The sequence below is a fragment of the Petaurus breviceps genome, unplaced genomic scaffold (genome assembly GCF_028583685.1).
Source record: "Petaurus breviceps papuanus isolate PSGF00001 unplaced genomic scaffold, PetGlider_PUasm1.0 172, whole genome shotgun sequence".
In the NCBI taxonomy this organism is placed as follows: Eukaryota; Metazoa; Chordata; class Mammalia; order Diprotodontia; family Petauridae; genus Petaurus; species Petaurus breviceps.
This window is the reverse complement of record NW_027185755.1, coordinates 3,930,876-3,958,620: the sequence shown is the minus strand read 5'-3', so window position 1 is coordinate 3,958,620 and position 27,745 is coordinate 3,930,876. Positions and strand designations below refer to the sequence as shown.

Here is a 27,745-nt window from a genome sequence, read left to right as displayed (position 1 = left end):
GGGAGGGAATTAAAAGGAGGAGATGATCAGGGCTAAGGCCTGGAGAGAAAGAGCCAGGACAAACAAGTGAAATACATTCCAGAATTCCCTTCCCTTTCTAGGGGCCACAAAGGGAAAGGGCCAGGTCAGAGACAGCATTGATGAGGTCTCTGCTAAGGGATGTAACAGAGGGGTTATTTCCTATAGTTAGGCCCCACTCTTCCTCCACCTCCTCCTCATAATTTGGTCACACAGAATGACACACAGGCCTACCTGCCCTCCCCATCAGCCCTACACTCCACAATGAAAACAGTTATCATCTGGGAGGCACAGTCACTGACACTTTAATGTCTTCACTGGTGATGGCAGCAGTAGGAACCAAAAAACTCCTTTTTTTGAGTACCCAGAGAGCCCAGCCCAAGGTACAAAGGGGCAGCTGTCTCTGGTCCAGTCTGGGGAGAGAGAGCATGGTCTGTGAAGGCCAGCTCAGGACCCAGAACCTCATCTGGCCCTTTCCTTCCTCCAGGTGACAGAGGCCAGGAAGGTACGGATTTCCATGGGCTGGAGAGTGACAGCTGAGGGGTCCAGGGTGGGAGCTTGCTGCAGAGGAGCAGGGCCTGTTAGAGGGAGACCAGAAAGACAGGAAGATGAACAGCATGTCACACTTTAGCCCAGGCCCCAAGATGCCCCTCCTTTGTACTAAGCCCTACCTACCAAGCCCCACCCCAGCCACACTCTGGGGCTCCCCAGGGACAGGGACCAGAAGAGCTTTTCTGCCCCCTCCCCTCCCAGTACCTCCTCCTGTGCTGGTCCTCCACTGAAGCCGGGTGGCCTTGGAGAGTGGCTGGTCAGCTGACAGAGTGGTCTCCTCCAGGTGGTTGATGGTGAAGGCTGAGAACAGATCCTGAGAGACCAAAGAGATGATGGGGATGGGGATGGGTGGGGTCTTCTCCCATTTCCCTCTGCCCTTCTCTTGGTCCTCCCCTCTACTCACCTGTAGGTCCAGGGTCACTGGCTGGGACAGATTGAACAAGTTGCCCTCTCCCCGCTCAAAAATGTGCTCCAGGCGCAGCAGGACTGTGTTGGGGCCCCAGCGGGCCAGGGTCAGCAGATGCACAGATGGGGGAAGCTCTCTTTGAAGTCCAGAGAACTGCCACAGAGGGAGGAGGGAGGAAAGATGGGGCCATGGAGCAAAGTCTCCTCCTTGCTAAGGCTTGCCCTGCTGGGTCTTGGACACACTCTCACCTGTGTGAGTGGAGGGGTCCTTGGGCTATATGGGGTGCCCTGCCCCATGGGGGCCAGCACCAGTTGTGGGGCCAAAGCTTCTTTCTGGGCCTGTAGGCGGTGTCCAGCAGCCGCTGCCTCCACTGTGTCCAGCAGCACCAGATGTCTGCCCCGAACCACCAGGCCTGTGCCAGGCCCATCCCCGGGCTCCAGCAGGGCCTCCCCCACCCCGCGGTTATCATCCAAGAGCAGTCTCCGGTGAACCTGCAGGAGCACTGGGGCCTCAGCCTTGGGGGCACAGAGCTGTGCCAACACACATCCCAGGGCTCTTACCTCCCCATGTCCCCCATCTTCTTCACCTAACTCACCATCAGCTCCAGGGAACCATCCCTCAGACTGCTGCCCCCTTGGGACCTGTCTGTCAGCACCGTCAGCTGGATCTGCCCATCCTGGGGGGTAAGAGCAGGGGAGAGTCAGGACGATTCTTTCTGGGACAGTAGGTGAGTGCTCCAAGCTCCACCGCAGCCTGCTTCCAGGTCCCTAGAGACTGGAGGCCCACTGAAGCCTACTGACTAACTAGTCAGTTAAAAAGCATTTCTGAGATGCTTCCTATGTGCCTGGCACTGTGCTAAGCACTTGAAATCAAAGAAAGGCAAAAAAGAGTCGTTGCTGTCTGTGATGTGAAGGGACAAGACGACCTGTAAGCATGGGGGCCTGCATAAGCTACAAAGAGAGCAAAGAGCGGGCACCTGGAGGGAGAAAGGCCCCCTGCAGAGAGGGCGTGGGAGTCACCCTCATGCTTCAGGTTGTGTGCTCTGAGCTCCTGGGGGGTTACCGTGATGTAGATTCGGCTGTTGACGGGATAGTAGTTTCCAGCCACAGGCTCGGTCTGATTTAAGTCCCACGTAGGTCGATAATCCCTCCTGCAGAGGTGGGGACAGGCTGAGATTATTTATGGATCACTCCAGGCTTTCCTTCCCCATTGCTGGGGTCCCAGCAGAGTAGGAACAGATCCTGGGAGCCATCGCTCCATGAGAAAGCCTTTCTGGAGGCCTTCTTGGGGCGAGACTCATGCTGCATGTGGGGTGCAAAGACAGAAAATGCAGCTGTTCCTCATCTCAAGGAGATCACATTCTATTGGATGAGACAGTATGTAGAGGTGTAGAGGGATGTGTGTGTGTGTGTGTTTGGGAAAGGCTGCCTTTAAGAGATATTTGAATTTAGTGTGTGTCTGTGTCTGTGTCTGTGTCTAGGAAAGGCTGCCTTTAAGAGATATTTGAGTTTAGAGTGTGTGTGTGTGTGTGTGTGTGTGTGTGTGTGTATCTGTGTCTGTGTTTAGGAAAAGCTGCCTTTAAGAGATATTTGAGTTTAGCCTTGAGAGGATTCTGAAAGACCAAGGTGATGAGGAAGGGCATTCCAGGCACGAGGTACAGCCAATGCAAAGACCTAGAGGTGGGATTGTCATGCTGGAAGGACAGTAAGAAGAACTGTTTGGCTGGATCACTGATTGGATGGAAGCAGGAATGCATATGAAGGCTAGAAGGGAAGATGGGGCCCAAGGCCCAGTGGGCTTTCCATGCCAAGCATTTAACTAAATACTGTGCTAGGTCCAGGGGATCCAAAGGCATGGAGATGGAAGATGGAGTCATGTGCCAGCTTAGCTGGACACAGGAGTGTGTGAAGGGGAGTAACATCTAATAAGGCTAGAAAGAAGTTGAAGCTAGGTTGGGCAGGTTCACAGACAGCATTGGCAGAGACCTCAGAGGACATCTGTTCTGATGGTCAAAGTGATTTCTTCAATGTCACACAGTGGGATTTGAATCCAGCTCTTCTGACTCCAAATCCAGAACTCTCTGGCCAGTGTCCCAACTCCCACTTCTGGCCCTTAGCCTGGAGCAGGGTGGGTGAAGGTGAGTGTCCTACCTCCTCTCCAGGATCTCCCGCCCATTGCTATCAGTGTAGAAACGCCCATTGGTCTTCAACTGGGAGTCAAAGCGACTGATGATTTCTTTCCCCCAGCCATCCCTGCAGGAGTGAGGCAGATGGGAAGATCATAGAGAGTCAGTCAGAGGCAGGGCACCCACCCCACCCCACCCCCTTTCTTCCTCATTCCCATCCCCCACTTTTCTCTTGCCACTCACCCCACAGGCACAGGTCCCACTGTCCACTCCAGCTCCACGTGCCGCTGCCCAGGGTACAGCCGCACAACCTGGGAGCACCAGGCAGTGAAGTTCTGATGCACCTCCTGCACCAAGGCCTTCTGGGGGATGAAGAGGAGGGCACCATCAGGGGAGAGAGCAGGCACTCTAACCTGGTCTGAGCCTCTCTGGTCACCTGCATGACGTCTACCTAAAGCTGCTGGGATCCTTCCAAAGGACCGGCTCCATCCCTCAGCCCTGGCCCCTCCCAGGGAACCTCTGCCCAAAGCTTCTACGCTCTATCGGGGAAACGCTCTTTCTTGATCAAGTCAATCAACCAATGGGCCTTGATGAAGTGTCCAATATATTGTGGGCACTTTGCTGGGTGCTGGTGATATGAAGACAAACTTCAGCTGTCTCTGCAGGTTCCCAAAGAAACTTACAGCCTATCAGGGAGACAATATGTAAGTATCCACAGAATTAACAGAAAATCAATCGGAGGTGGTGACGGAGGGCAGATCAGGAAAAGCTTTGTGTAAAAAGTGGTGCTTGAGTTGAGTCTTTTAGGAAGTGAGTGGTGCTAGAAGGCAGAGGGAAGGAGGGAGTACACTCCAGCCTGGGGGATGGCCAGTGCAAAGGTCCAGAGAGGGGAGATCGAGAGAGGAAAGGAGAGTAGGGCCAGTCTGGCTGCACCTCAGTGGCAGAAGGGGGACCGTTAGAAAGAAAGGCTGGGGTCAAAGACTGCAAAGACAGGAGTTTATATTTTATCCTGGAGGTGAAAGGAAGCTATTGGAGTTCATTTGAATAGGGAGGTCACACAGAGCCAGTCTTAAGGAAAGTCACTGGACTGAGGAGAGGACTTGGCAGGTTGTTGCAACAGTCTAGGAAATAAGTGATGATGGCCTGAATAGGATGGTGGTCACGTGGGACAGATGTGAAAGATGCATGGGATGAAGGGGAGGGAGAAGGCCAGGGAACATCTAGGGCCTAGAACCTGAGATGCCAGAAGGATGGTGGTGCCCTCTGCAAAAGTAGAGGAAACCTAAAGAGAGGAGTTTTGGGGGAAATGTTAATGAGTTTGGCTCTGGACATGTTTGAGATGTCTATAGAATGTCCCATTTGAAATGTCTAACAAACAGCTAATTGATGATGTAGAACTAGAATTCTAGAAAGAAACTGGGGTTGGATGTATAGAGTTACAGAGATGATAGTTAAACACAGGCACATAGGAGTTGATGAGAGACAGAGGCACAGAGACACCAGAGTATAGCTTTAAGGTATCCCCCAGCTGGGCTTTTCTGAAGGGATAATAGAGAAGGGAAAGGAGGATATTGATTGAGTAAGTTGACCAGGAGAAAATTATCAGGGATGTCTGACAATTACCATTGTCTATGTTGCATTTATGTTGTTAAACATTTTCCAGTAACACTCTGATCTGGTTCGTCAGGCTCTAAGGCAGGCCACAAGTCTGATGACTCCGTACTAGGTAGGACCCGCATTATCAATCCCCTTTGCAGAGCTAAGACTCCTAGTACAACTTGGCCCCTATGATTCTCTGCATCTTGGCTCACCTGCCCCAGGCCTGGTCCCAAGGGAAAATGACACTTTTTTTTCCCTCAAAATATCTTCTGCTGTATCGGGATTGACTTAGTTGGGTGTTCTACAGAGCCTATTTATTTGGTGGAGGAGTAAACAGCTGGTTAAGAAGATGGTGTCTGAGAATGAATTCCCAAAGCACCAATTAAAATCTAAAGATGACAGAATCTTGGCCAGGGCTAGAGCATTTCTAACAAGGGCTAGTATTAACAAAAAAAAAAGTATTCACTTGAAATTCTGCCAACCAAATCAAAAGGGCTTTAGACTGAGAAGGAAAGGGAAAGAAAAAAGCTGCCTACACATATCTCCAAAGCTAAATGCCACAAAGAATAACAACAACGCAAGGATAACAGTAGAGATGGTTCAGAAAGTCACCGGAGATTCCATCGACAAAACTGAACTAACCCCACGTTAGCACCTCTGGTTTCAAGTGTCCATTTGTGTCCAAGCACAAGCATTCTCTAAGGGGCATCCATCCCACACACAAAGGGCAGCCGTGAAGAATGGAATCCTCAAGGCCCAAAGAGAAACGGTGCCACAGCAGGAAAACAGACCAACGTGGATACACAAAGAGTTAACTCATCAACTAAATCACTACTAAACTCTTATTCTGCTTGCTTTTTTCTGCCAAAGAGAATCCTCTTTAGACTGGAAAGGACCAAACAAAACAGAGAACCCCTCACTAAACCTTAATGAACTAGTCGCTAGGCTCACATGAACCAAGAGTTGGGGAAATAAGAGCTAGGCAACGTTACAACAAAGTAGATTCATAATCAGTTGAGTGGTCAGGCCTAAAGCACAGTTACTAATGGTCCAATGCCAATATGAGCAGAGGTCTTTTGCATGCTTACAAAATTAGAAATGACACAAATTTAGAGTAATAGTTAACACAGAGACAGATTCAGGATCTTAAAAAAAACACCTCTTTGACAAGTCAATTTAGGGGCAAATCTAATAAAGTGAAATTATCTAAGAACAAATATAAAGGTTTATACTTGGCTCAAAAGCCAGCTTCCCACGTAAAGGATGAAGGAAGCACTGCAGAAGAGACAGTACTCCAGATAAAAAAGATCTGGGGGCTTCAGTGGATTTGCAAGATCCTCCTTTCCCTTCTCCATTATCCCTTCAGAAAAGTCCGACTGGCTGCTCTACAGCAGCCAAAGAATCTGGTGTGATCTTGGGCCACCGTACGAGGCATTGCTGCCAGGAACCACAAGGCGACAGCTCAGCTGTGGCATGTTCCAGTGAGACCTCATGCAGGGTATGATGTAATTGGGAGGCTGAATCCACATCACTCCCCCTCACGAGCTTGGTGCTGTGGCCAAATTGGTCTACTAGCTCTTCTGCACATTCAACATACCATCTCCCACCTCCATATTTTCACATGGCTGGTTGCCTGCCTCACCTCTAGTATTTGGAAGTTCCAGATCCCTTTGAGGCTTGGCTTGGACACTGCCTCCTTCAGGAAACCTGTCTTGATTTCTCCAGCTGCTAATGCCTCACCATGACACCTTCCCCACCTCCCAAAATACAATTTTTTTTTTTTTACCAGACCTTTGACTTCACTGGTACAGAAAAATCCCAATAAAGGTCCTTCCACCAATGCCACTCAAGTTGATCTATAGCTTGGTCTTAAAGAACTGTGTGGGGCAGCTAGGTGGTGCACTGAATAGCGTACCAGCCCTGGAGTCAGGAGGGCCTGAATTCAAATCCAGCCTCAGACACTTAACACTTACTAGCTGTGTGACCTTGGGCAAGTCACTTAACCCCAATTACCCTACCTTCCCCCCTCCAAAAAGTAAAAAAAATAGAATCATGGGAGAAGTTAAATGACTTGCTCAGGGTCACAAAGTCTATATTATCTGAGCTTGGACTTGAACCCAGGTCACCCTAACTCCAAGGCCTGTCCTCAGCAATGTCGAACTGCCTCTTGTTTTGTATATACCCTATACTGATTTATTGTAATCATGTTATATCACCCTAGCAGAATGTTAGCTCCCTGAGGGCAGGGATTACCTCACTTTTCAACACAAGTACCAACATATGCCTTACATGTAGCAGACACCAAATAAATGCCTGTTGATTGACTAATGCTTTGGTCTGAGCACCACATTTTAGGAAGAATGTTTATAAGTTGAAGGGCCTCCAGAGAAGGAGAAGGAAAGAGGAACTTGCCCTATGAGGACTAGCTGAGGAAAGTGGGCATGGTCACTCTGGATCAGAAAAGAGGAGGGGTTGGGGGGGGGGGGGGCGGGAAAAAAAAGTTTTTAAAAAAACATTGTAGACAGGAGACTTTTGTTTTGCTCAGCCCTAGAGGTCAAAAGTAGGAGAACTGAGAGAAGGGGGGGGATAAAAAGAAAAAAAAAGAAAAAAAAAAACCCTTCCTTCATTTGTAAACTTTCACTAAAAAAGAAATGGCAGGGCTGGGGGGGGGGAGGGGAGAAATGGGACTACTTACACCAGAGATCTTTAAGAACTATAACACTGGAGCCAAGATGGCAGATGAGGGGCAGCTGCCTGGTTGAACTTTCTCAACATTCTCCTCCAAACAATTTTAAAATAAAGCCTCAAATTAAATTTTGGAGTGGCAGAGTCAACAAAAGGTCAAGGTGAGACATTTTTCCAGCCTAAGAAAACTTAGGAGATGGACAGGAGAAGTTTAGAGCCCACACATATGGCAGCAGCAATAGCTTCAAGAACTCTCAGCCCCAAAACAGTAAGAGGTGAGACTTACAGGGGACCCTTCGCTGGCACTAGGTACAGCTGGTGCTAATTGACAACTCTATTGTGCATACACAGTTCTGGGTTGCAGTTCTAGGGTAGAAAGGAGTGCTGAGGATTGGACATAAGGGAGGAGGGTCACTGGTCACAGTACCAAAGCAGAGAGGAACACTAGTGTTTGTGGCTTCAGGGGACCAGGAGCCCTTCCTAGGTAAAGACAAGAGCACAGCCTAGGAAAGCAGTAACCACACCTCTCCCAGGATCACACCACCCTAGAAGCACCCAAAAACTTGGGAGATTCCCAGAAACACAAAAAAGTCTGAAGCTTGGGACAGTGGTTCCCAACCCGCAGGTGATCAGAGCCCAACTTTAACATAAAGTTCAACATTAAGAAATAGACTAGAAAAATGAAGAAACAACAAGAAAAAAATTTGACCATAAAAAGCTACCACAGTGGTAGGGAAGAATAAGCCATTGTTTGCCCTTTGTTCTCAAAGAGGGCTATGACATCAGGAAGATGATGCCATGGCTTGCACATGAATTGGATTTAAGTGAGGGAAGGCTGTGCAAAGTCACCAGCCTCCCTGTCTCCTCCAGAGCCATCTGGGTCCAGTAGCAAGATCAGACTAAGACATACATTCAGAGGAACACAACAATGTGAAAAGAGATACAAACAAAGCCTCAAAGAAAAACACTAAATGAACCCAAGCCCAACAAGAATTCTTGGAATAACTAAAGAAATGAATGGTAGAGGAAAAATTGGTAAAAGAAATGAGAGTGATGCAAGAAAGTTATGAAAAGAGAATTAGCATCTTGGTAAAAGAGGCATAAAAAATACTGAAAAAAATAACACCTTGAAAACAGAATTGGTTTAATGGTAAAAGAAGTATAAAAACTCATTGAAGAAAAGAACTCCTTAAAAAATGAATTGGCCAAATTGAAAATGAAGTACAAAATCTCACTGAAGAAAATAATTCCTTAAAAATTAGAATTGGACAAGTGGAAGCTAATGACTCCATCAGACATCAAGAAACAATAAATAAAAAAGTCAAAAGAATGAAAAAAATATGGGGTGGCTAGGTGGCACAGTGAATAGAGCACCAACCTTGGAGTCAGGAGGACGTGAGTTCAAATCTGGCCTCAGACACTTAAAACACACACACAAAAAAAAACCTAGCCATGTGACCTTGGGCAAGTCACTTAACTACAATTGCCCTACCTTCCCTCCCCCCCCAAAAAAAGAATGAAAAAAATAGAAGAAAATGTGAAATGTCTAATCAGAGAAACAAAAGATCCAGAAAACAGATCAAGGAGAGTAATTTAAGAATTATTGGACTACTTGAAAGCCATGATCAAAGAAAGAGCCTAGACATCATTCTTCAAGAAATTATCAAGGAAAACTGCCCTGTTATCTTAGGTCCAGAGGGTAAAATAGAAATAGAAAGAATCCACCAATCACCTCCTGAAAGAGATCCCAAAATTAAAACTTCCAGGAATATTATCGCCAAATTCCAGAGTCCCAAGGCAAAGAGAAAATACTTCAAGTCGCCAGGAAGAAACAACTCAAATACCGTGGTGCCTTGCCAGGACACCATAAGATTTAGCAGCTTCTACATTAAAGAGGGCTTGGAATATGATATTCCAGAAGGCAAAGGAGCTGGAAGTACAACCAAGAATAACCTACCCAGCAAAACTAAGTATGAAATCTTTCAGGGGAAAAAAATTGACATTTAATGAAGTAGACAGATTTCAATAATTCCTGAAGAAAAGACAGGAGCTGAATAGAAAATCTGACATTCTAACACAAGACTTAAGAGAGGTATAAAAAATAAACATGTGGGGTGGCTAGTGACGCAGTGAATAGAGCACCAGCCCTGGAGTCAGGAGGACCTGAGTTCAAATCCAGCCTCAGACACTTAACACTTGCTGACTGTGTGACTTTGGGCAAGTCACTTAATCCCAATTGCCCTGCCTTCCCTCCTCTAAAAAGCCAAAAAAAAAAAAAAGGTAAACATGAAAGAGTTATCATAATGGTCTCAATAAAGTTATGAGAAGATGATACATGTAACTCTTAAGAACTGAGTCAAATTTATAAAAATAAGTTATTCCCCAATTGATAAATGGTCAAAGGATATAAATGGGCAACTTTCAGAAGAAGAAATCAAAGCTATTTATGGTCATATGAAAAAATGCTTTATATTACTATTGATTAGAGAAAGGCAAATTAAAACAACTCTGAGGTAATACCTCACACCTATCAGAAATGACAAATGCTGGAGGAGATGAGGGAAAAACAGGTACATGAATGATAATAGGATTCCATCACAATCATATGCCACTTGTTCAGCCATTCCCTGATTGATGAGCATCCCCTCAATGTCCAATTCTTTGCCACCACAAAAAGAGCTGCTATAAATATTTTTTCACATGTACATCCTTTTCTTTTTGTTTGATCTCTTTGGGGTACAGACCTAGTGGTGGGACTGATGAATCAAAAGGTAAGTACAATTTCATAGCCTTTTGGGCATAGTTCCAGATTGTCTTCCAGAGTGGTTAGACCAGTTATGGCGTATGATTGTGATGGAGTACTACTGTGCTGTAGGAAATGGCGATGAGAGTGGTTTCAAAAAAAACACAACAAGATCTACATGAACCGATGCAAAGTGAAGTGAGAAGAATGGGGAGATCACTGTGCACAGTATGAGCAATGCTGTAATGATAATCAACTATAAAAGACTAGGCTGCTTTGATCAACACAATGATGCAAGACCATTCCAAAGGACTCAATGAAAAAATGCTATCCACCTCCAGAGAGAGAACTGATGAATTCTGAGTACAAATTGAAGTATAATTTTCTCACTTACCTTTAAAAAAAAACATATGGATAATATAGAAACATTTATATGATTTCACATGTATAATTGATATTAAACTGCTTGCCTTCTCAGTGGGAGGGATGGAGAAAGGGAGAGATTTTCGAATTCAAAAAGAAAAGAATGCTAAAAAGAATAATGTGTTTTTTTTTATATAAAAAAAAGGAACAAAAACACTTGATATTCAGGGATATTGAAGAAGGGATTCTCATTCAGGTATGTCAAACTAAATGAGATACAAGGCCCCTTCCAATTCTGAGTTTACTTCCAAGGCCAGGTTTGTTCTTGGCCAATCAGGAATTCTTCTAGTCTCTGGCTGGCTTTGGGGGATCCAGTTACACATTCTTATTTAATCCCATTTTAAGAGACTTCATCTCAAATAATCTTGCACTTGTAGGAATATGATTTCTTCCTAACCCTCAATTGGCTCATAGTTTATAAGAGACCCATCCCTGCCTCCTCATACTCCCCTTATACCCAGAGCATTGCCAGGTCTGAACAGCCACACCCTCCTAAATACCTTCACCAGATGGGTTTTGACCCAGTGCCTCAGAAAAAATGGTTTTCTTTTGTCTGGTCTGAAGATGTAGGCCCCAGAGGCCTGTGGATGCACAAAGTCCCCACTGCTGGAATTGTACCTGGAGGGGCAGAAGAAGACACATGGGAAGTAACAGTGCAGACTGACTTCTCCTATCACCTTGTACTCAAAGATACCTCATCAAAAACCCCTGGTGATCCTTCATAGGTCCCTCCCCTCTCCCCTCCATTTACCAGTAGAAGGCCTGACTGACAGGCAACCGCAAGCCCTGGTCGAGGTTTTCAATCTCCTGCAGTAACCCAGTATTTGGATCAAATGTAACCCGAAGGTGCTGAGTAGACAGAAAGACAAGTGGGAAAGTTTAGGAGGCTGGGGTGGAAATGGGGTCATCTGATCACAGAATAGGACCTCAGCCACCCTCTAGCCCAACCCAATCCTGAAAGGAGTCTCCATCATCACCTACCTAAGGAGCTGTCTAGCCTCTGCTCGAAGACCTCTGAGGAGGAGGAGGAAGCAGAAGAGAAGGAGGTAGAGGAGGAGGGGGAGGAGGAAGAGGACCCCAGCCCCTCCCAAGGCAGTCCTGTCTACTCTGAGACAGCCCTGTCAGTCTGATCTCAGCATCAAGCCTAAACTTGCTTCTTTGCTACTTCCACCCATGATTTCTTGTTCCCTCTACCACATGACAGCCTCTTCTTCTCTGGTTTAGTGGAGAGAGCTTCTGCCCCTCCCATGGCATGGGCTCAAGGCCCTTCATCATCCTGGTGGTTGTGCTCTGGACATTCTCTAGTCTACTAGTGTCCTCAAGTTGTGGCACTCAGCAGTAAACATCGCAATCCAAAATGGGAGTTAGGGGACAATGCAGAGGGAGCCTCAGGACTGACTCCATAGCCCAGGCACTGAGTAAGGAGCTGACAGCCTGGGCTGGAGGGAGAAGGATGCTCTACAGGATCCAAATGGATCTTGACAGATTCTCAGAGCATTGGGCTCAGTCGAATAAGATGAAATTCCATAAAGATCAATATCAAGTCTTACAATGGGTACAAAAGAAATTGCCTTCACTATTATCAAATCGGGGAGGCAGAGTAAGGCAGCAATGGATCTGAAAAGGATCTGGAGGTCTGAGTGGACCACTAAGTTCAAGAAGTCAGCAGTGTGATGTGGAAACCAAAAAAAATTAATGGGATGTCGGGCTACATTAAGAGAGGTAAAGCTTCCATGAATAGAGAAAGGAGGATCCCACTGTCCTCTACCCTGGTTAAACCTCCTGGGGAGTGCTGAGCTCAGTTCTAGGAACCATGGATTAAGCTGAATATTTGTAAGCTGAAATCAGGAAAATAAAAGGCCTAAAGTCCATGTCACATGAGGATCATTTGAAGGAACTGGGCATGCTTAGCTTGGAAAAAAGGATTCAAGCGGGACATAGCTGCCTTAAGCATCTGAAGAGTCATCCATGGAAGGAGGATTATATTCATTCTGCTTAGCCCCAAAGGACAGAATCAGGAGTGATCACAGGAAGTCACAGAGGAGAACTGAGGCTCAGTGTCACCAGACGGAACAGTCTCCTTCAGCAGGTGGCAGGTTTCCCCTCCTTGGAGGTCTTCAAGCAAAGACTGAAAGACCCCTTGTTAGGTATGTTCTTATGGTGATTCTTTTGGGGCGCGAGTTGGACTCAACAGCTACTAAGGTTCCTTGCAACACTGATTCCATGATTCTGAAATGGGGGCCCATCTCCAGAGAGCCAAGGTCTCCTTCCTCCCCACCAGCCATGGCCTCTCTGATGAGGCATTTCCCATTCTTATCTCCTGCTCTCAGCAGCTCACCTCATTCTGGATGACCAGGCGACCAGAACTCTGGGCTCCAGGGCTGCAGCAACAATCCCTGAATCTTGGTGTTTTGCTGGGCAGACGAGTCACTGAATAGATGCTGAAGCCAAGGGGAGGGGCTGAGGCTGGAAAAATCAGCTCAGGATGGAAATTCTCTGATCCTTCAGAAGACACATCAATAACCTGAAAAGGGAAACAGGGTCACTGTTTCGGGAAGGGAAATGGGGGTACAATGAGGCAGCTTCTATCTCCCTCAGTCACAAGCTTGCTGGGGAAGTAGTCCCTAAGAGGGGGTGGTACTTATACACTAATGTCCTAAACCTTAGCATTCTAGAGGAAAATCCTATATGGGATTAAAGGACAGAGGGTATGGAAATGTCAGTGGGGGAAATGAAGAGCAGAAATTCTGGGAGACACTAGAGGCAAAGATGAGAAGATAATGGGAACTGGAGTAAAGGGTTTGTAATTTTGGGGGGTGGTTGGAGAAGGGCCAAGGAAAGCACAGGAATACCTCACTGGATACTGTCTGCCCACTGGGACTTCTCACATGGTAGGCCCAATCCTTGACAGGCAGTCGCACAGTCCAGTTGAGGCTCCATGCCAAGGGATTGTACAGAATGGCCTGGAACTGGGCAGCCCGGAACAAGAAATCAGACCAGGGTTCTTGTGCTGGTACCACATCCCCCCACCCCATCCTCATTCCCAGGGTCCACTCTGCACCCAGCAACCCTGGCCTCACTCCTCTCATACAGAAGCTCACTCCATGCTTTTCCCTTTTTCCTCCCTGGCCCAGCCCAGCCCCACTTACTTGGTTGGCTGTCTGGGTCAGTGGGCACACACTGATATTCAGCTGGTTACAGAACACAAAATCCTCCTTGGAGCCCCCCAGGCTTGCCAAAGCATTGCTCACCAGCACCTGGCCAGGGGGTGGGGGGTGGGGCACGGGAAAAGGAAGGCATGAGTGTCCAACCTTGGCCCCCTTTGCAGCCCCTTAGGTGCCCACCCCGGTCCAATCTTAGCTCAGCCCCATACCTGGCACTTCTCCCAGCCTGCGGCCAACTGCCGGGCATAGTCATTGGCCACATGCTGCTTAGATGTGCCGCTGACAGCATCGTGATGCTGGGCCACAGCCATGGCTTGTCCTGGGGGAACCATAAGGGGTAGTGTGTCAAGTCACATGGAGGTGGGAGGGACCAAAAGGCTGGGAGTGAGGAAGAAAGAAAATGCTCTTCCCACATGTTCTGGGCATCTCCCTCCCCGCCCCTAGGAACCTAGTCACCTACTGAGGTGAGCACTGCTGCCTTGTCCATAGGGTCCCGCTAAGGCTGAATGCCCAGCCAGTACCTCTAGCTGGTTACATACCTAAGGGAAGAGGGATATGAATGAAAGAGTTTGGGAAGCAGGGAAGACAGGCAGACCTTCCTTTCTTCCTTCCTTTGGTCCCCTCCCTTCCCATTGTTCACTATTCCTTTCATCCCATCCTCACATGAACCTGTTGCCTGCTCCCAATATGGCCCATTCCATCCTTGTTCCAGGACCCCTCATCCCTTTCCCAAAGAACCCTCCCCACTCCCCTCCCCAGAAGGCCCTCCTCCTCCTCTCCTTCTCACAAGATCCTTCCCTCTCCCCAGCAGGGCCCACCTGCAGAAATTTATGACTCAGGCGCTCATAACGCTTGAGGGCAGGGCGGCTGGTGAAGTAGCCAGTCCAGAACTGGTGGGGGCCGTCTGCATAGGGGAAGAAGTCATCCTGCTTCACTGTCCTGGGGCAGGGAGGTAGGGCACAAGTCACCGTCTGCCCCAGGACCACTAGGATTCCCTGCCTCTGCCCTCCCTCCTCCCCTCCCAGTACCAGGTGAGGTTGGCCTTGTTCAGCTCCCACAGGTAACAGGCCGGGGTAGAGTAGAGGACATTGATGAGACTGCCTTTGCTTTGCTGTAAGGCAAGGAAGGACAGGAGGGTGACTGACTTGGCCTCCCACTCCACCAGGCTGCTCCCCTCACCCCACAAAGACATTCCCTCTCCCACCAATAGGTACACACCTGAGCATTGACCATATGAATCAGCTTATCCATGTTCTTGAACCACATATTGGCATTTTCATAATGGAAATCGCTACCCATGGTCATCACAATGTGGTTAGTACGGTAATACTGTGCCTGTATAATGGGGGATAGGTCAGGTTCCTTAGCTACTGAACCTGTAGTCAGGGAGATAGGGCCAAGCCACAGTTCCCGCCCCCATCTTCCGTGCCCAGGTTTCAGCTGGGGCTGCTGTCTGGAAGGAAACACCACATAGGATGTCTACAGGGGGGCAGTTTCTGGTACTGGTCAGCTTTCTCTGAACCAGCAAAAGAAAATAGTCCAAAGCCATAGGCCTCAGGAGGGGTGCCTGAAGATGGAGAAAGCTTAGAGCTTGTGTCTAAAAAGCCATGTGGGCTATTCTGGCTATCTGGGGCTCTGATTCAGGACCAGGAACAGGTCTGACCTGGACAGTAGAGATGTTCAGGAAGTAGCTGACCAGCATTTTTGCATTGTACTCTGGGCTGTCTGGATCATCCACCAGCGGGTGGTCAAAGCAGAGTACATCCCAGCAGAGATCCAGGGGTGGGTTGTAGCCATTGGGGAGGACACCTAGGACCGGGCGGTCAGGTCAAGGGTTCCCAACTCCAGGCCCCACACTGCTCTCAGCAGCTCCCACAGCCTCAGTCCTTCCTCCTTCCACCTCCAGTTCTCCCCAGGCCCTGTGAGTGCCTAACAAATTTCAGGGATGAGATGGGGGAAAAGGCTCTCACCAGTGAAGAGGTCGGCTTGAGGAGGCCGTAAGTTGGCACTCGCTCTCCAGACCAGCTCCATCTCCCTCTGACTCTTCCTCCTCTTCTTGTCTTGATAATCCAGACGGCCAAAGAAATAGCCATCAAAGCCCATCTGTGGGGAGGGAATCAGAGAGAGGTCGGGGCCTGAGATTCTCACCAACAACGAGTGTGGGGAGGGGAGGGAAAGGTCAGCAGGCAGGAAGGGGTGGCAGGATGGGCATAGTCAGAGAACACTGAGGGGACCTGGGCAAAGAGGGACGCCTGCTCCCGTGAGTGGCCAAAGGGGTCAATGTGCCAGGCGACTCGAGGGCGGCCGCAGTCCCCAAAGGTGTCTTTCAGGAAGTTCAGCCCCAAAGTCATCTGGTCAATGATGGCTGCATAGTATGTGGTGGCCTCGTCATTCATGACCCAACCGCCATTGGCAAACTGGAGCCTCCCTATGGAGTAGAGGATGGGGTCAGAAGAGTTCCCCCAAAGGTCCCAACTCCTGCCCTCTGACCTCAGGAGGCCTGGCTGCAGGAAGCCTACACAGACACCAGGCTGCCAGTCTGCTCTGGATCACAGTGGGTCCCTATGAAGGATATAGACCCTACTATGGCAGCACCCACTCCTCACCCTGGCAGACCAGCTGTCGCACTTCCTGCTGAATCTGGGCTGTCTGCTGGTTCCACCAATAGGAGAAGAAAGCGATCTCAACATAGATGAAGCGACGGGATTTGTTGGCCAGCAGAGCTGATACCACTGAGTCCAAGATGTACTGCACACCAGCACGCTGAATGCTATCCTGAGCTGTGGACATTTAATGCAACACAGTTTATTTAAATATGCACTAAACACCTACCGTGTACAGGGATCTCTACTTGGTGCAATGGTTATAGGAATGAAATCAGAGAATCAGATAATTTTGAGGAAACAGTATTTTTAGCTGGGGTGGTGGACTGGATATTATGGAAGGGAGGTTTGATGGGACAGATGTGGGTAGGGGAAAATGGGCCTTTCTAAGCAGTAGAGATGGAATGAGCAAAAGCTCAAAAGAACAGAAGACAAGAGAATAAAAAAAGGGGAATGATAAATAGGCCTTGGGCCAGACTAGAGTATATGAAGTGGAGCAATGAGATAGCTGGAACAAGGAGATAGACTGGAGTCAGTTTTTAGTGGGTTTTGATTGTCAGGGTCAGGAGGTTATATTTTTTTAATTTTTCAGGCAATGAAGAGCCACTGAAGGAGAACAACATGACCAGAACAATGATTAAAATTAATTTGACCATAATAGGGAGGATGGATCGGGGGAACAAATTGAAGACCGGGGAAACTGGTTAGATTAGACAATAGTCTAAGTAATAAGGGATGAGAATTTGACCTAGGGTGGTGGCCCTGTGCATGGAGAGGGGACAGATGAAAGAGATAGGAAGAAGGGAGAAGTGACAGGACTTGCCAACCAATGGGAAGCTGGAAGGGGTTGGTACTCCTAAGGTAATATATGGATTAATTGGGAGAATGCTGGACTGGGGAAAGTCACCTTGGGAATTCCCTCGCTGGCCCACAGAGTTGAGAGGAAAGTGCTTTTTGAACCTTAAAATGCTATGCAAGTATGAGCTACTATGACAGCGATGACATCAGCAAAAACAGAAAAGAGGAAAGACGGGTTAGGAGTAGGGAAATGAGAAGTTTAACGTTGGTTATTTTCAGTTTTAGATGCTGGCAGGATATTTCATAAGTATATAAGGGAATATATAAGTATATAACTAGATCTCTGGAGAGGGGTTGGGTCTGGAAATAAACATTTTATATTGATCCCATCTAGTCATGGTCATGGGGTAATTATACAAATGTAATACTTTTGTACACCTATTACTAGATAATGAATGCTGCTTTTTTCCTGTTCAATATAGAAGTAATGGGTAGAAGTTGCAAAGAGGCCTATTTGGGCTTCCTAATTGAGTTAATCTAAGGAGAATGGAAGCCTCAGATGATAGGAGGCTTTCCCTCTTTGGACATTTTCAAAAAGGCTAGATGACCACTTCTCCAAAGTATTGTAGAAGGTATTTTCCCTTAGGTATGGGTAGGACAAGCTGGCTTTGGAGATCCATTCCAACTCAGATTATGCAATTCTCTGATTTGCTTAGAGATGACAGCACAATCTCCTCCAGCAAGATAAGATCCTGAGGCAAGAAAGAGGAGAAAGTACAGGGAGTGCAGAACTTCCAAAGGAGTCTAGTAGAGGGAAAGCTACTTCAGATCAGCTAAGAGAACCCTGAGGGCACAGTGGCCCTTGGTGACTAGCACCCATTCCCTCCCAGCCCAGAAAAAGGACGATGGAAACCAGAGACTGGACAACTGGACCCCCTGGGTGAGTCCCAGATTGCCCTTCCTCTTACCTCCATAGTAATACTGATCCACAGTCTTGAGCCAGCCGACATCATCGTGGGTATGGGGCAGGAGGTGCACATTGAGCATAGAGGGCTGGGTAGCCGGGCACAACTGGGCAATGGGCAGAGACCCCCACCATAGGGGCAGTTAATCACCAGAAACGCCACAGTCCCTGGCCAGCCCCACCTCTCCAGGCAGGGCCCCCACACCACAGGATAGGGAGAAGGCATGGAAAGCCTTGGAGGGGAAGGGGGCATTTGATGAGTCCATGGTACAGGGTCCAACTTCCTTGCACCCTCATCTAGGACATTACCTCACTGCTCACAGGATTCTCCCTCAAAGATAAGCCCCAGCAACTCACTGCAGAGCTGCACACTGAGAGGCCCCTTCCCCCCTTGGGGTCCCCTAGAGAAGGGAAGATGTACCAGGAAATATGAAGTGGTCGGGGTGCAGCCGTGCCACACTTCCCCCACCCTAGGTCACTTCCCCTTCTCTCTCCCGGGCAGGCTCGATCACCGGGGGAGCGAGGGCGGACGGCCCCGGCTCGGCCGCGGTCTCCCCCGGCCCCCGCTGCATGCCGCCCGTCCTCTCACCTCATAGTAGTCGCAGCGACCGTCCTCGGCCCCGGCCGCCGCGCACAGCGCCGCCAGCAGCAACAGCAGCCGCAGCGAGAGCCCCAGAGCCCGAGCCCAGCAGCCCACCGCCATCGCTCGCCTCCCCGTGGGCAGCGCCAGCCCGAGCGGCCCAACACCTGCCCCAAGGCCGAAGCAAACAGCCCGGTGCCGCCGGCCCTTTAACCCTTCCTTCGTCAGAGCCGGACCCCGGAACCTAGGTCCGACCAATGGCCCACAAGGGGGGGGGAGGGTCCGTCATATGACCGACGAATCAAGGAACGAGAGAGGCGGAGCTCGAGAGAAGAGGCGGAGAATAAGCACAGTCAAGGGAAACTTTCTTACACATCCATCTGTATTGGTTGCTACAAGTAGTTACAAGCAGTCCAGCCTCGCAGCCCCAGCCCCAGTCCCAGCCCGGAGATGTTCGTCCTCAGTTTCGGCCTCCTGGGAAGACACTGTGGCGAGTGGCCAGGCAGGTGCAGGATCCTCTTCTGCCCAAGGTGCTGGGGGCAGGGAGGCTGGAAAGGAGTTAGGGGCTGCGGGACCCTGACAGGGCCAGGGCCCAACAGCAGGCAATCCTTCAGTAGAGAAGGTCAGAGTGGGGACGTTCCACCGTGCAGTCTGAGGCCCCAGATTTGGAGCAGAGGCTGGGAGGGAGGAATGAATCAGTTTCTGGCTTTTCTTTATTCTGGTCCAGGACAAATAGTAAGAGCCCTCGGGTCCTGAGATCCAGGCTGAAGAGCTAAAGTGATTGGTGTTTACCACGGGGGTGTCATAGGCTGGGGGTTCTGGAGGTAGGACATCACCACAGCAGAAATGGAAAGCCTGGTTGGGAGAGAAAAGGGTGAGGCTGAGGAAGAACTGGGGCCCTTTGAACCCTCTGAGAGGTGAGGAGAAAGGGTGGAAAGCAGGGTCAAGGACACTGCCTCTTCTTCAGGACCCTGGCTTTGCCCAGTCACGAGGACTTACATGAAGCTGCTCATCATTTGCTTGGTATCTTCAGAGCTTCGAGAATTGGCGAAGCTGATGAAGGAACAGTAGACAGCAATCCAGGCACACCACTTCAACTGGGGAGAGGAGAGGCAGAATCGAGCTGGGCTGGAGTCCTCTCCCTCCGACCAAGAACCCTCCAAGCCCGAGATCTGAGTCCTCACCCCAGGGACATGTCTTCTCACCCAGGGTGCCTGACCCTCCCCACCCTGTCCCTGGGCTGCACCTTGAGCATGAGGCCACACATGCTGAAGATCATTCCCAGCAGGTTCATGTAGTCGGGGGTCGGATCCTCCAGGGCCGGGTTGTTCTCCGTGGCAGGTGGCTTGTACCTGGGAACACCAAGGTGACATAGGAAAGGGCTTTGTCAGTCCACCTCGAAGTCCGGGGAGGAGAATCAACAAATAGACTTCCGTTGCCCAGCTCTCTAAGCTCAGTGTAAGAAAACACAAGGAATCGCTTTCCCTTCCTAGATCTCTAAGTACAGGGAGCGAGTCATGAAGTAGGCTTTCCCAGTCTGGGATCTGAAAACAGGAAATAGTGCCAAAAGAGATTGCTTTTCCTCCTAGGATCTCCAAGCGCAAGGGAGACACAGAACCAGCTTGCCTAACTCCAATCTCTAAGAGCAGGCTGGGAAGTCAAGGAGTCAGCTTCCCCAGGGAAGGATCTCTAAGCGCAGGTTGGGGAGTCTAGATAAATAGCTTTCCTTTTTAGGATCTCTAAGCGCAGTTTGCAGCTACGGAATGGATTTCACTGTGGAGAAATTTCTGAGTTTGGGGGACGGAGGCGGGACTGGATCCTCACCTGAGCACCTTGTTGGGCCGCCGGGGGTCCGACATGTTGTTCGCGGACATTGCCGGGCCGGGAAGGGGCGGGGTGTGCGGGGGGGGGGGGGTGTAGAGAAGGCACGCGAACCACCAGTCCTGACCCCGCCCCTTCCGCTACCGCCGGGGGAACTTCCGGTAACATGCAGCTCCCGAAGCGTGGGGGAGCCTCTAGGGTGTAACACTGCAGACTCAGACGCTTTCGTTCCAGCTACCACCCTGAACATGGCGTTTCCAGAGCCGAGGCCAACGAAGCCGGAGCTGCCTCGGAAATCGGTGCGGAGCCTGCCCTGCCGCCAGGGAGCCGTGCGGGCCGTGCGTTTCAATGGTCTGTGCTCTCCCCACCGGGAAAGGAAGAGGGGGGAAGGAGGGAGATAAAAGAGGTGGGAAGGGAATGGGGAGAAGGGAGACTGAGGGAGGGGGGAGTGGAGAATGGGGAGGTGGGGAAGAAGGCAATGAGAGGGGAGGAGGAAGGATAGTGCTGGGACTCTCCTTCCATGCAGTTGATGGTCGATACTGCCTGACCTGTGGCAGTGATAAGTCACTGTCCCTGTGGAGCCCCCTGCGGGGGACATTGCTTCGAACCTACAGCGGCCACGGGGCCGAGGTCCTGGATGCTGCAGGGTGAGACCCCACAGACACCCCCCAATTTTTCCTGAGCTGTCACCAGAATGCGCCACTTTGAGGTTCTGCTCCGGGGCCACCCCTCGGAGGCCATCTTTTCTTGCCCTATATGTTCCCATGGCAATTGAAACTCGCCTTTTGTCCGAAATGTTTTTCTGCCTTGTCTTCATCTATGGACCCACAAATTGTAAACTAAGCCCGTGCAGTTGTCTCCCCAGCCTCTGTATCCCCACCCCATGCCTTCCTATAGCTACTTCCTGTACCCCAAAGATCTGTGTGTTCTCCCTACTCTCCCAGCTCATTTGACAACAGCCGCCTGTGCTCTGGGGGAAGTGACCGAGCTGTTCTGTTTTGGGATGTGGCATCAGGCCAGATTCTTCGAAAATTCCGGGGCCACGCAGGGGTGAGAATCCAAGGCTGTCCCATTCATGGTCTTCCTCCTAGCCCATGGTCCCAGAGAATCCGTCTTCTTCACCCCACCCCCCATCCTGCACCCAGTCCTTTGAATGAATAGTTCCTCTAGACTGAATTATTCTCCACTTGATGTGAGGCCCTGGCAGGCAGGCCTTACTCACTCTGCCATCTCCAACCATACCATGCTATGCTTCCATTGCCTTCAAAGTCCAGTTGAGGGGCCACTTTTCCCAAGAAATCCTACCCAACCAAATCGTTCCTTTGCTCCTTCCCACAAACCTAAACCACACTTGCTTGATTCTGGACCTTGTGGCCTCATTCAATAGCTGACATTGACCAAGCATTCCTCTACCCCCATCCCATGCTGGCTTTATAGAAGGTGAACTGTGTGCAGTTCAGTGAAGAAGCCACAATAATTGTGTCTGGTAAGTTAAGAGTTCTGGGGATGTGGGAAGCTTCAAGAGCCTACATTCTGCCCCTGCTTCCATTTCACCAAGGGCTGGGTTCTGGCTACAGGCTCCATTGATTCAAGTGTCCGATGCTGGGACTGCCGTTCCCGACGACCTGACCCTGTCCAGATCCTAGATGAAGCCAAGGATGGTATATCCAGTATAAAGCTGTCAGACCATGAGATCCTAGCAGGGTGAGTGCCAAAGGGAAAGTAAGGAAGAGATGTGTCTGGCAGAGACCAAAGAAAGCCTTGACACTCCCAAGCCCTTCTCCTTGCTGTCTCTCCCCAGTTCTGTGGATGGACGCTCTCGACGCTATGACCTTCGGATGGGAGAGCTGTATGCAGATTATGTGGGAAGTGAGTATGGGGCACAAGGGGCCTAGGAGGGTATAGCTGGGAGCACTAATCCTCACCCTGCCCCTTTTACAGGTCCCATCACTTGTGTGTGCTTTAGCAAAGATGGCCAGTGCACACTCATCTCCAGCCTTGACTCTTCCCTTCGACTCCTGGACAAAGATACAGGGGAGCTGTTGGGAGAGTAAGACAACAAAGCAAGTGGCCTCCCCTCTGTTCACCCATTTGTTCAGTGCTAATTAAGCTCCTGTGTACAAACCTCTCCTGGCACAGAAAACAGACCCAAAGAAAGTTATGACAAAGGGGGATGACAGGTATACAATTACAAAACATGAGGTGGTAAGAGAAGCACCAATCAGAGATGACTTTCCCAGGGGAGTCTGGGAAAGCTTCATGGTTGGAGGTCATGCCTGGGTTGGGACTTCAGTGAATGGAAGAGGAATTCAACAAAGCCAGACAGAAATGACTACATTCCTGGCCTAGGCAGAGAGAACTGAGAGAGAAGGAAGAGCATTAGATAAGGCAGAGTTGGGCTGGCTAGGTGGCACAATGAATGGAGCCCCAGTCCTGGAGTCAGGAAGACCCAAGTTCAAATCCACCCTCAGACACGAACCACTTACTAGCTGTGTGACCTTGGGTAAGTCACTTAACCCCAATTGCCCTGCCTTCCCCCCTCCAAAAAAGCAAAAAAAAAAAAAAAAGATAAGGCAGAGTGAGATTACTATATGGAGAGCCTTGAGTGCATGCTTCATAAAGGAAGGGACAAGGAGCCTGTAGCTCTCAGGAGCCAGCCTGATGTCTCCCCACCTCAGGTACACAGGGCATAAAAATCATGAATACAAGTTGGACTGCTGCCTGAGCGAGCGAGATACTCATGTGGTCAGTGCCTCGGAAGACGGAAACGTCTACTTCTGGGACCTGGTGGAGGTGAGCGTCCCCAGCAGCTAGCACCTTGCCTTCTCTCTCTTGTTCCTCCTTCCTCACTACAATCTTTCTTTTCTGTCACAGGGCACTCTGGCTTTGACCCTGCCTGTGAGTCGAGGTGTAGTCCAATCCCTGGCCTTCCACCCCACTGAGCCCTGCCTGCTGACTGCCTCCGAAGGCAATGTCCAGTGCTGGCGAGAAGACTCATTTGTAGGAGAGGATGAGTTGCTGGCTTGAGGGGCAGCACAAACATACCTGGATGGGACAAATGGAGTTTATTGACCTTAGGGATCTGTACCATTACCTGCCATATAAAGACACCTTTATTTCAGGCCTAGGTATTTGCTGACCTTGGCCAGCATACCATGAAAGTTGGGGGTGGCTGGGGAGTAACTGTGAGACAATAAATAGGAGGGATCAGAAGCCCCAGCTTCAGGTCCTTGTTGGAACCAGCTGCTCAGTCATTGTTCTTCTCAGGAGTGAAGGAGCTGATTTTCTGGGCAAAAGTCTCTGCCACAAGCAGAGGGAAGACAAGAGAGGCATCAGCATAGACCTGGGGAAGGAAATCAGAAGAGAGAACTAAGTAACTGGAGGCCCAAGGCTACCCCCAACACCCCAGCCTGCACCCAGATGCACCTTAACTGGCTTTGCATCCATTCGGATCTTGCCCCAGGATACAGCTTCATCGGGCCTCGCACCAGAGTCTGAGCCATCAAATTCCTGGGCCGTGTTGATATAGACAGCATAATCTGCCCCATTCCTCTGTTAGGACAAGTTGGAATGAAGGGATAGAAGGGGGAGTGGGTACAGCTAACACTCAACGAGTCACATTAGTGCTTTAGACACATCTCTCAATCCTCACAGCAGCAGTGATGAAATACAGACTATGGAGATTATCCCTATTTTACAGATAAGGATGGGTTCAGAGCTTAAGCCATTAGACCATGGGGTCACAGGACAAGTGTCAGAAGCTGGACTTGAACCCAGGTCTCTCCTACCTCCAAGTCCCATACTCTTACCACTGTACAGAACTTTTAGACTTTCATAGTAACACAGGGACTCAAAGACAGTGAGGGGCAAAAACATTCCAGGTTGGTGGGAAAAGAAGAGTGAGAGCAGCATTGTCCCACAAGGCACAGAGTCCCTGACATGCAGAGAGAAAGACGCTAAGTGCTTCTGTCACAGCTGGCCCTGCAGGGTGGCCTTACCATGAGGTTAGCATTGGCAATGTGGTGTTTCACGAGGCCTCCCCCAAGGATGATCATGCCTGTTCGCTTGGCAAAGATAGCCTGAGCATTGATGAGTCGTAAATCTGAGCAAAGGGATCAGGCTTTACTGGTGGTTCCTGGCTTCCCAAGGCCACCCAATCCCTTGTCTCATGGTTCCCCCTTTATGTCCCACCACCCTGCCCCACTGTCAGGCCCTAGGAGATGCGAGGAAAGCTCACCTTCCACAATGTCCAGTACAAGCCCTGGATTCTTATATGAATGGAAGAAGATCATATCCCCAAGAGACCCATCTGTCAGAGCTGGGCTTAGCACTGGGATGTTGTTCTAGATAGTGGAATCAGAAGTCACAATAGGGTGGGAATACATACCCTCCCTTGTCCATACCCTTTCTCCCCAACTGCTGGGCCAAAGAAGAAGAGGATAAAAAATGGGAAAAGGGGACTGGGTTCGAAGATCACAAGGACAGAGCCTCAGGGATATTTGCACAGACGTCCTAACACTTCACACCCTTCTCACTATAGGCCATACCTTCTGTGCCCAGTAATACACAGACTCCGGATTGTTGATCTCTTTGCCCAACCTTGCAATCATCTTTGATGGTGTCCATTTCACCCCCTAGGAAAGGACAGGCCCTTGGGGTTACAGATCTCAAGGAACAATTTTCCCTCCCAATCCCTGGAGTTCCCATCCCTTTGATCCCTTGGTGAATGCCCTCCCCAATGACCCCTGACCCAGGCCTTCTATCCCACCCCCCCAATTGTGGCCACCTCTGTATTTTGCTCCAGAACCATCTGGTCCAGAATTGGCATCAGCCAGTCTTCAAACTTGCAGTAATTATTATTGGGGACAAGCAGGTTACCGATCCTGAAGAGTTAGGGATTAACTGAGTCAGTTATTTCAAGGCTCTGAGCCAGAAAAACCTCCACAGTGGCCCCTCCTCCCCCCTCACTCATACCTATTGATGCCATTTTGTCTCAGGTCCTTCCCCTTCAGGCTAAATTCACCCAGATACGTGGGTGCCAGGCATTTGATCAAATCTTCCTCTATACCACCTGCAGTTGTCACCAGAACATCGACCTGCAGGGCCAGGCCCAGGAGAATCACAGCAGAAATTATCCCTGGCCTAGGTGGCACTTCAGTCCCTCCCCTCCTCCCCACCCCAGGTCAAAGGAGATCTTTTACTAAGCTCCTGGGGTTTCCAGGCCTTGACCCAAGCCACTCTCCCGCACCATATTGTGTTGCACCAGGTAACGAATGGTCTCTCGGACACCAGAGCTGATGAGATTTGATGTGTAGCCCAAGAAGATGGTGCAGCCGCTTACTGGCCGATGACTTGGGTTCAAATCTGTGTGGTTCTCCTCCTCCTCTCCAAGAGGCTCCAGCTTCTTCTCAATCTGGGAGAGAACGTGGAGTGACTGTGATCTCTCCCCAAACTTAAAACCTGGGTTTGCTGGGAAGCAGGGCCCACTTAAAGACATTTCCTGAATCGTTTGATAGATGCAGAAACTAAAGCCTAGTGAAGATAAAAAACCAACCCAAGATTATAAAGGGAAACTTGAGTTTGTCTCCTGACTTGTTCCCTTAAATTCTGGTTTGAGCAGAAGTGCACACATGACATACTATGTGTCCTTTTATCAGTATCTCAGTACTCGTTCACCCCTGAACATAGCACTAACCCAAGCCCCTCATGGCCAACAGCTTTTCTCATGCTTTGACGGTCCTGAAGTGCTCATCGTCCCACTGCCCCTTTATGTCTCACCATGGCAACAATCTCCCTAGGTCTGAAGTACCCCTTTACCCAGGGTTGGGTCATTCTCTCTTCCCAGGCCCTCACCTTGGACCTAGAGGCATCAATTATATGACTGGCTCCCCCAATGCTGGGCCTCCCCTTCTAGGAGTTTTCTATAATTGAATTACCATTCTTCCCTCACCCGTTCCTCTCCCAGTTCTCTTGGCACTGACCAGTCCTGCCCTGACCCCCTCTTTTCCTAGGACCCTCACTGTACCCTTGATCTACCCCTCTTCCCAAGCCCCGCCCCTTTACCAGGACTCGAACCTGCTCTCCCCCAGCCTCCCCGGCCCTGCCCCCTCCCTCACCACGCCTCAGACCTGCTCTCCCCTAGCCCGCCCCTCACCGTGATCAGGACCTTCCCTCCCTCTGCTCTGCTCTCCCAGTTTTGACCTACCCCTCTATCCCGGCCCTGCCCCCCCCCCCCCCCCCCCAGTTTTGACCTACCCCTCTGCCCCAGACCCGCCCCCTTCACCAGGGCTCGGCCCTGCCCCGCCTCCCTGGCTCCGCCCCCTCCCTCACCATGCTCCGGACCTGCTCTCTCCCAGCCCGCCCCTCACCATGGCGTTGACCTGCTGCACTGCTCGGCCGAAGCTGGTGGCCTGGAAGCCGGTGGTGGCGAAGGCGCGCAGGAGAGCGCCATAGTCCAGGCCGCGGTTGAAGTCGTAGCCCTGGACCTGGACGGCCTCGGCGGGCAGCGCCGAACTGTGCCTGAGGACGGCGTCAATAGCTCCAGGCGGCGGTCGGGGCCCGGGTCTCTCCCCACCCTCCTCCTCTGGGGAGCCTTCCATGCGCCCTTCGAGGGAGGCTGGAGGTTAGGGTGAGGCCGCCCGGCCCCACCTCGGCTCACCGGGGCTCAGTGCGATCCCGGCTAGCCGAGGAAGTGAGGCGGGGGAAGAGAGACGGTGAAGGACCGGAAATGTTGCAGGTCACGTGGAGACGGAGGCCCCTTTGTTCGTATGCCTCATTTCTTCTACGAATGCTGCCTAGGCTCAAGAGCTTCGCCAGCGCTCTCCCGCCCTCTGTCGGTCGCCCTCAGAGAGCCTCTGGGCTCCCAGTTTTCGTCCCTGGTCCCACATAGCAGGCGGATGCTGCTTACCTCTCTGCACCGGGGATCTAGGGGATGCACAGGGTGCGAACCCTCTCTGCTTGGGCAGGACCAAGGGCCCCTCACAGCTCTGGAGCAGAATAAATTTGGGCAAGACCTGCCCCTCTCTGGGTCTTTAGATCCTCTCTTACGTTGGCGAACCGTCATCTAGCCCAATCTGCCCATTTCACAAATCAGTCAATCAACAAAGCTGGTGGCTGCTGTGCGCAGTGCACTGAGCTAGGAAAGGGGAAAGATGGAAAGTTTAGACAGGCCTTCATGCGGCTCAGTAAGTCACTTGCCCACCATCACACAGCTAGTAAGCTCCTGAGGTCACTTTTGAACACGTCTGCCTGATTCCAGTTCTGG

General features: G+C 50.2%; 4 protein-coding genes across 7 annotated transcripts; 1 reads left to right on the top strand and 3 right to left on the bottom strand.

The window, feature by feature from the left end:
• Positions 1-300: 300 nt before the first annotated feature.
• Positions 301-18,915, bottom strand: MAN2B1 (mannosidase alpha class 2B member 1). The gene is made up of 24 exons (XM_069082989.1): positions 18,670-18,915; positions 18,085-18,187; positions 16,322-16,495; positions 15,950-16,143; positions 15,686-15,818; positions 15,379-15,524; positions 14,934-15,050; positions 14,744-14,826; positions 14,534-14,654; positions 14,176-14,254; positions 13,925-14,034; positions 13,701-13,808; positions 13,404-13,520; positions 12,890-13,075; positions 11,303-11,400; positions 11,052-11,169; positions 3,345-3,463; positions 3,127-3,228; positions 2,039-2,126; positions 1,572-1,652; positions 1,225-1,467; positions 974-1,129; positions 775-883; positions 301-596 (listed from the first exon to the last, which is right to left on the bottom strand). The coding sequence occupies exons 1-24, from the start codon at positions 18,781-18,783 to the stop codon at positions 481-483; spliced, it is 3,015 nt and encodes a 1,004-aa protein (XP_068939090.1). The 5' UTR covers positions 18,784-18,915; the 3' UTR covers positions 301-480.
• A 109-nt stretch (positions 18,916-19,024) lies between these two features.
• Positions 19,025-20,623, bottom strand: WDR83OS (WD repeat domain 83 opposite strand). The gene is made up of 4 exons (XM_069082996.1): positions 20,485-20,623; positions 19,907-20,012; positions 19,660-19,757; positions 19,025-19,515 (listed from the first exon to the last, which is right to left on the bottom strand). The coding sequence occupies exons 1-4, from the start codon at positions 20,532-20,534 to the stop codon at positions 19,449-19,451; spliced, it is 321 nt and encodes a 106-aa protein (XP_068939097.1). The 5' UTR covers positions 20,535-20,623; the 3' UTR covers positions 19,025-19,448.
• A 12-nt stretch (positions 20,624-20,635) lies between these two features.
• Positions 20,636-23,723, top strand: WDR83 (WD repeat domain 83). Of its 2 annotated transcripts, XM_069082994.1 has the most exons (9): positions 20,641-20,832; positions 21,008-21,128; positions 21,426-21,531; positions 21,919-21,967; positions 22,059-22,185; positions 22,283-22,350; positions 22,423-22,531; positions 23,160-23,274; positions 23,356-23,723. In XM_069082994.1, exons 1-9 carry the CDS (start codon positions 20,730-20,732, stop codon positions 23,506-23,508), a joined length of 951 nt encoding a protein of 316 aa, XP_068939095.1. In that variant the 5' UTR covers positions 20,641-20,729; the 3' UTR covers positions 23,509-23,723. The 2 variants fall into 2 exon arrangements, with proteins under 2 accessions (XP_068939096.1, XP_068939095.1); XM_069082995.1 differs by lacking the exon at positions 21,919-21,967 and having other exon boundaries at positions 20,636-20,832; positions 22,040-22,185.
• Positions 23,532-27,738, bottom strand: DHPS (deoxyhypusine synthase). Of its 3 annotated transcripts, none has more exons than XM_069082993.1 (9): positions 26,850-27,738; positions 25,730-25,894; positions 25,456-25,577; positions 25,268-25,364; positions 25,029-25,115; positions 24,719-24,824; positions 24,462-24,583; positions 23,908-23,951; positions 23,532-23,824 (listed from the first exon to the last, which is right to left on the bottom strand). In XM_069082993.1, exons 1-9 carry the CDS (start codon positions 27,078-27,080, stop codon positions 23,704-23,706), a joined length of 1,095 nt encoding a protein of 364 aa, XP_068939094.1. In that variant the 5' UTR covers positions 27,081-27,738; the 3' UTR covers positions 23,532-23,703. The 3 variants fall into 3 exon arrangements, with proteins under 3 accessions (XP_068939094.1, XP_068939092.1, XP_068939091.1); XM_069082991.1 differs by having other exon boundaries at positions 23,908-24,033; positions 24,480-24,583; positions 25,730-26,013; positions 26,850-26,986; XM_069082990.1 differs by having other exon boundaries at positions 23,577-23,824; positions 23,908-24,033; positions 24,480-24,583; positions 26,850-27,722.
• Positions 27,739-27,745: the final 7 nt, after the last annotated feature.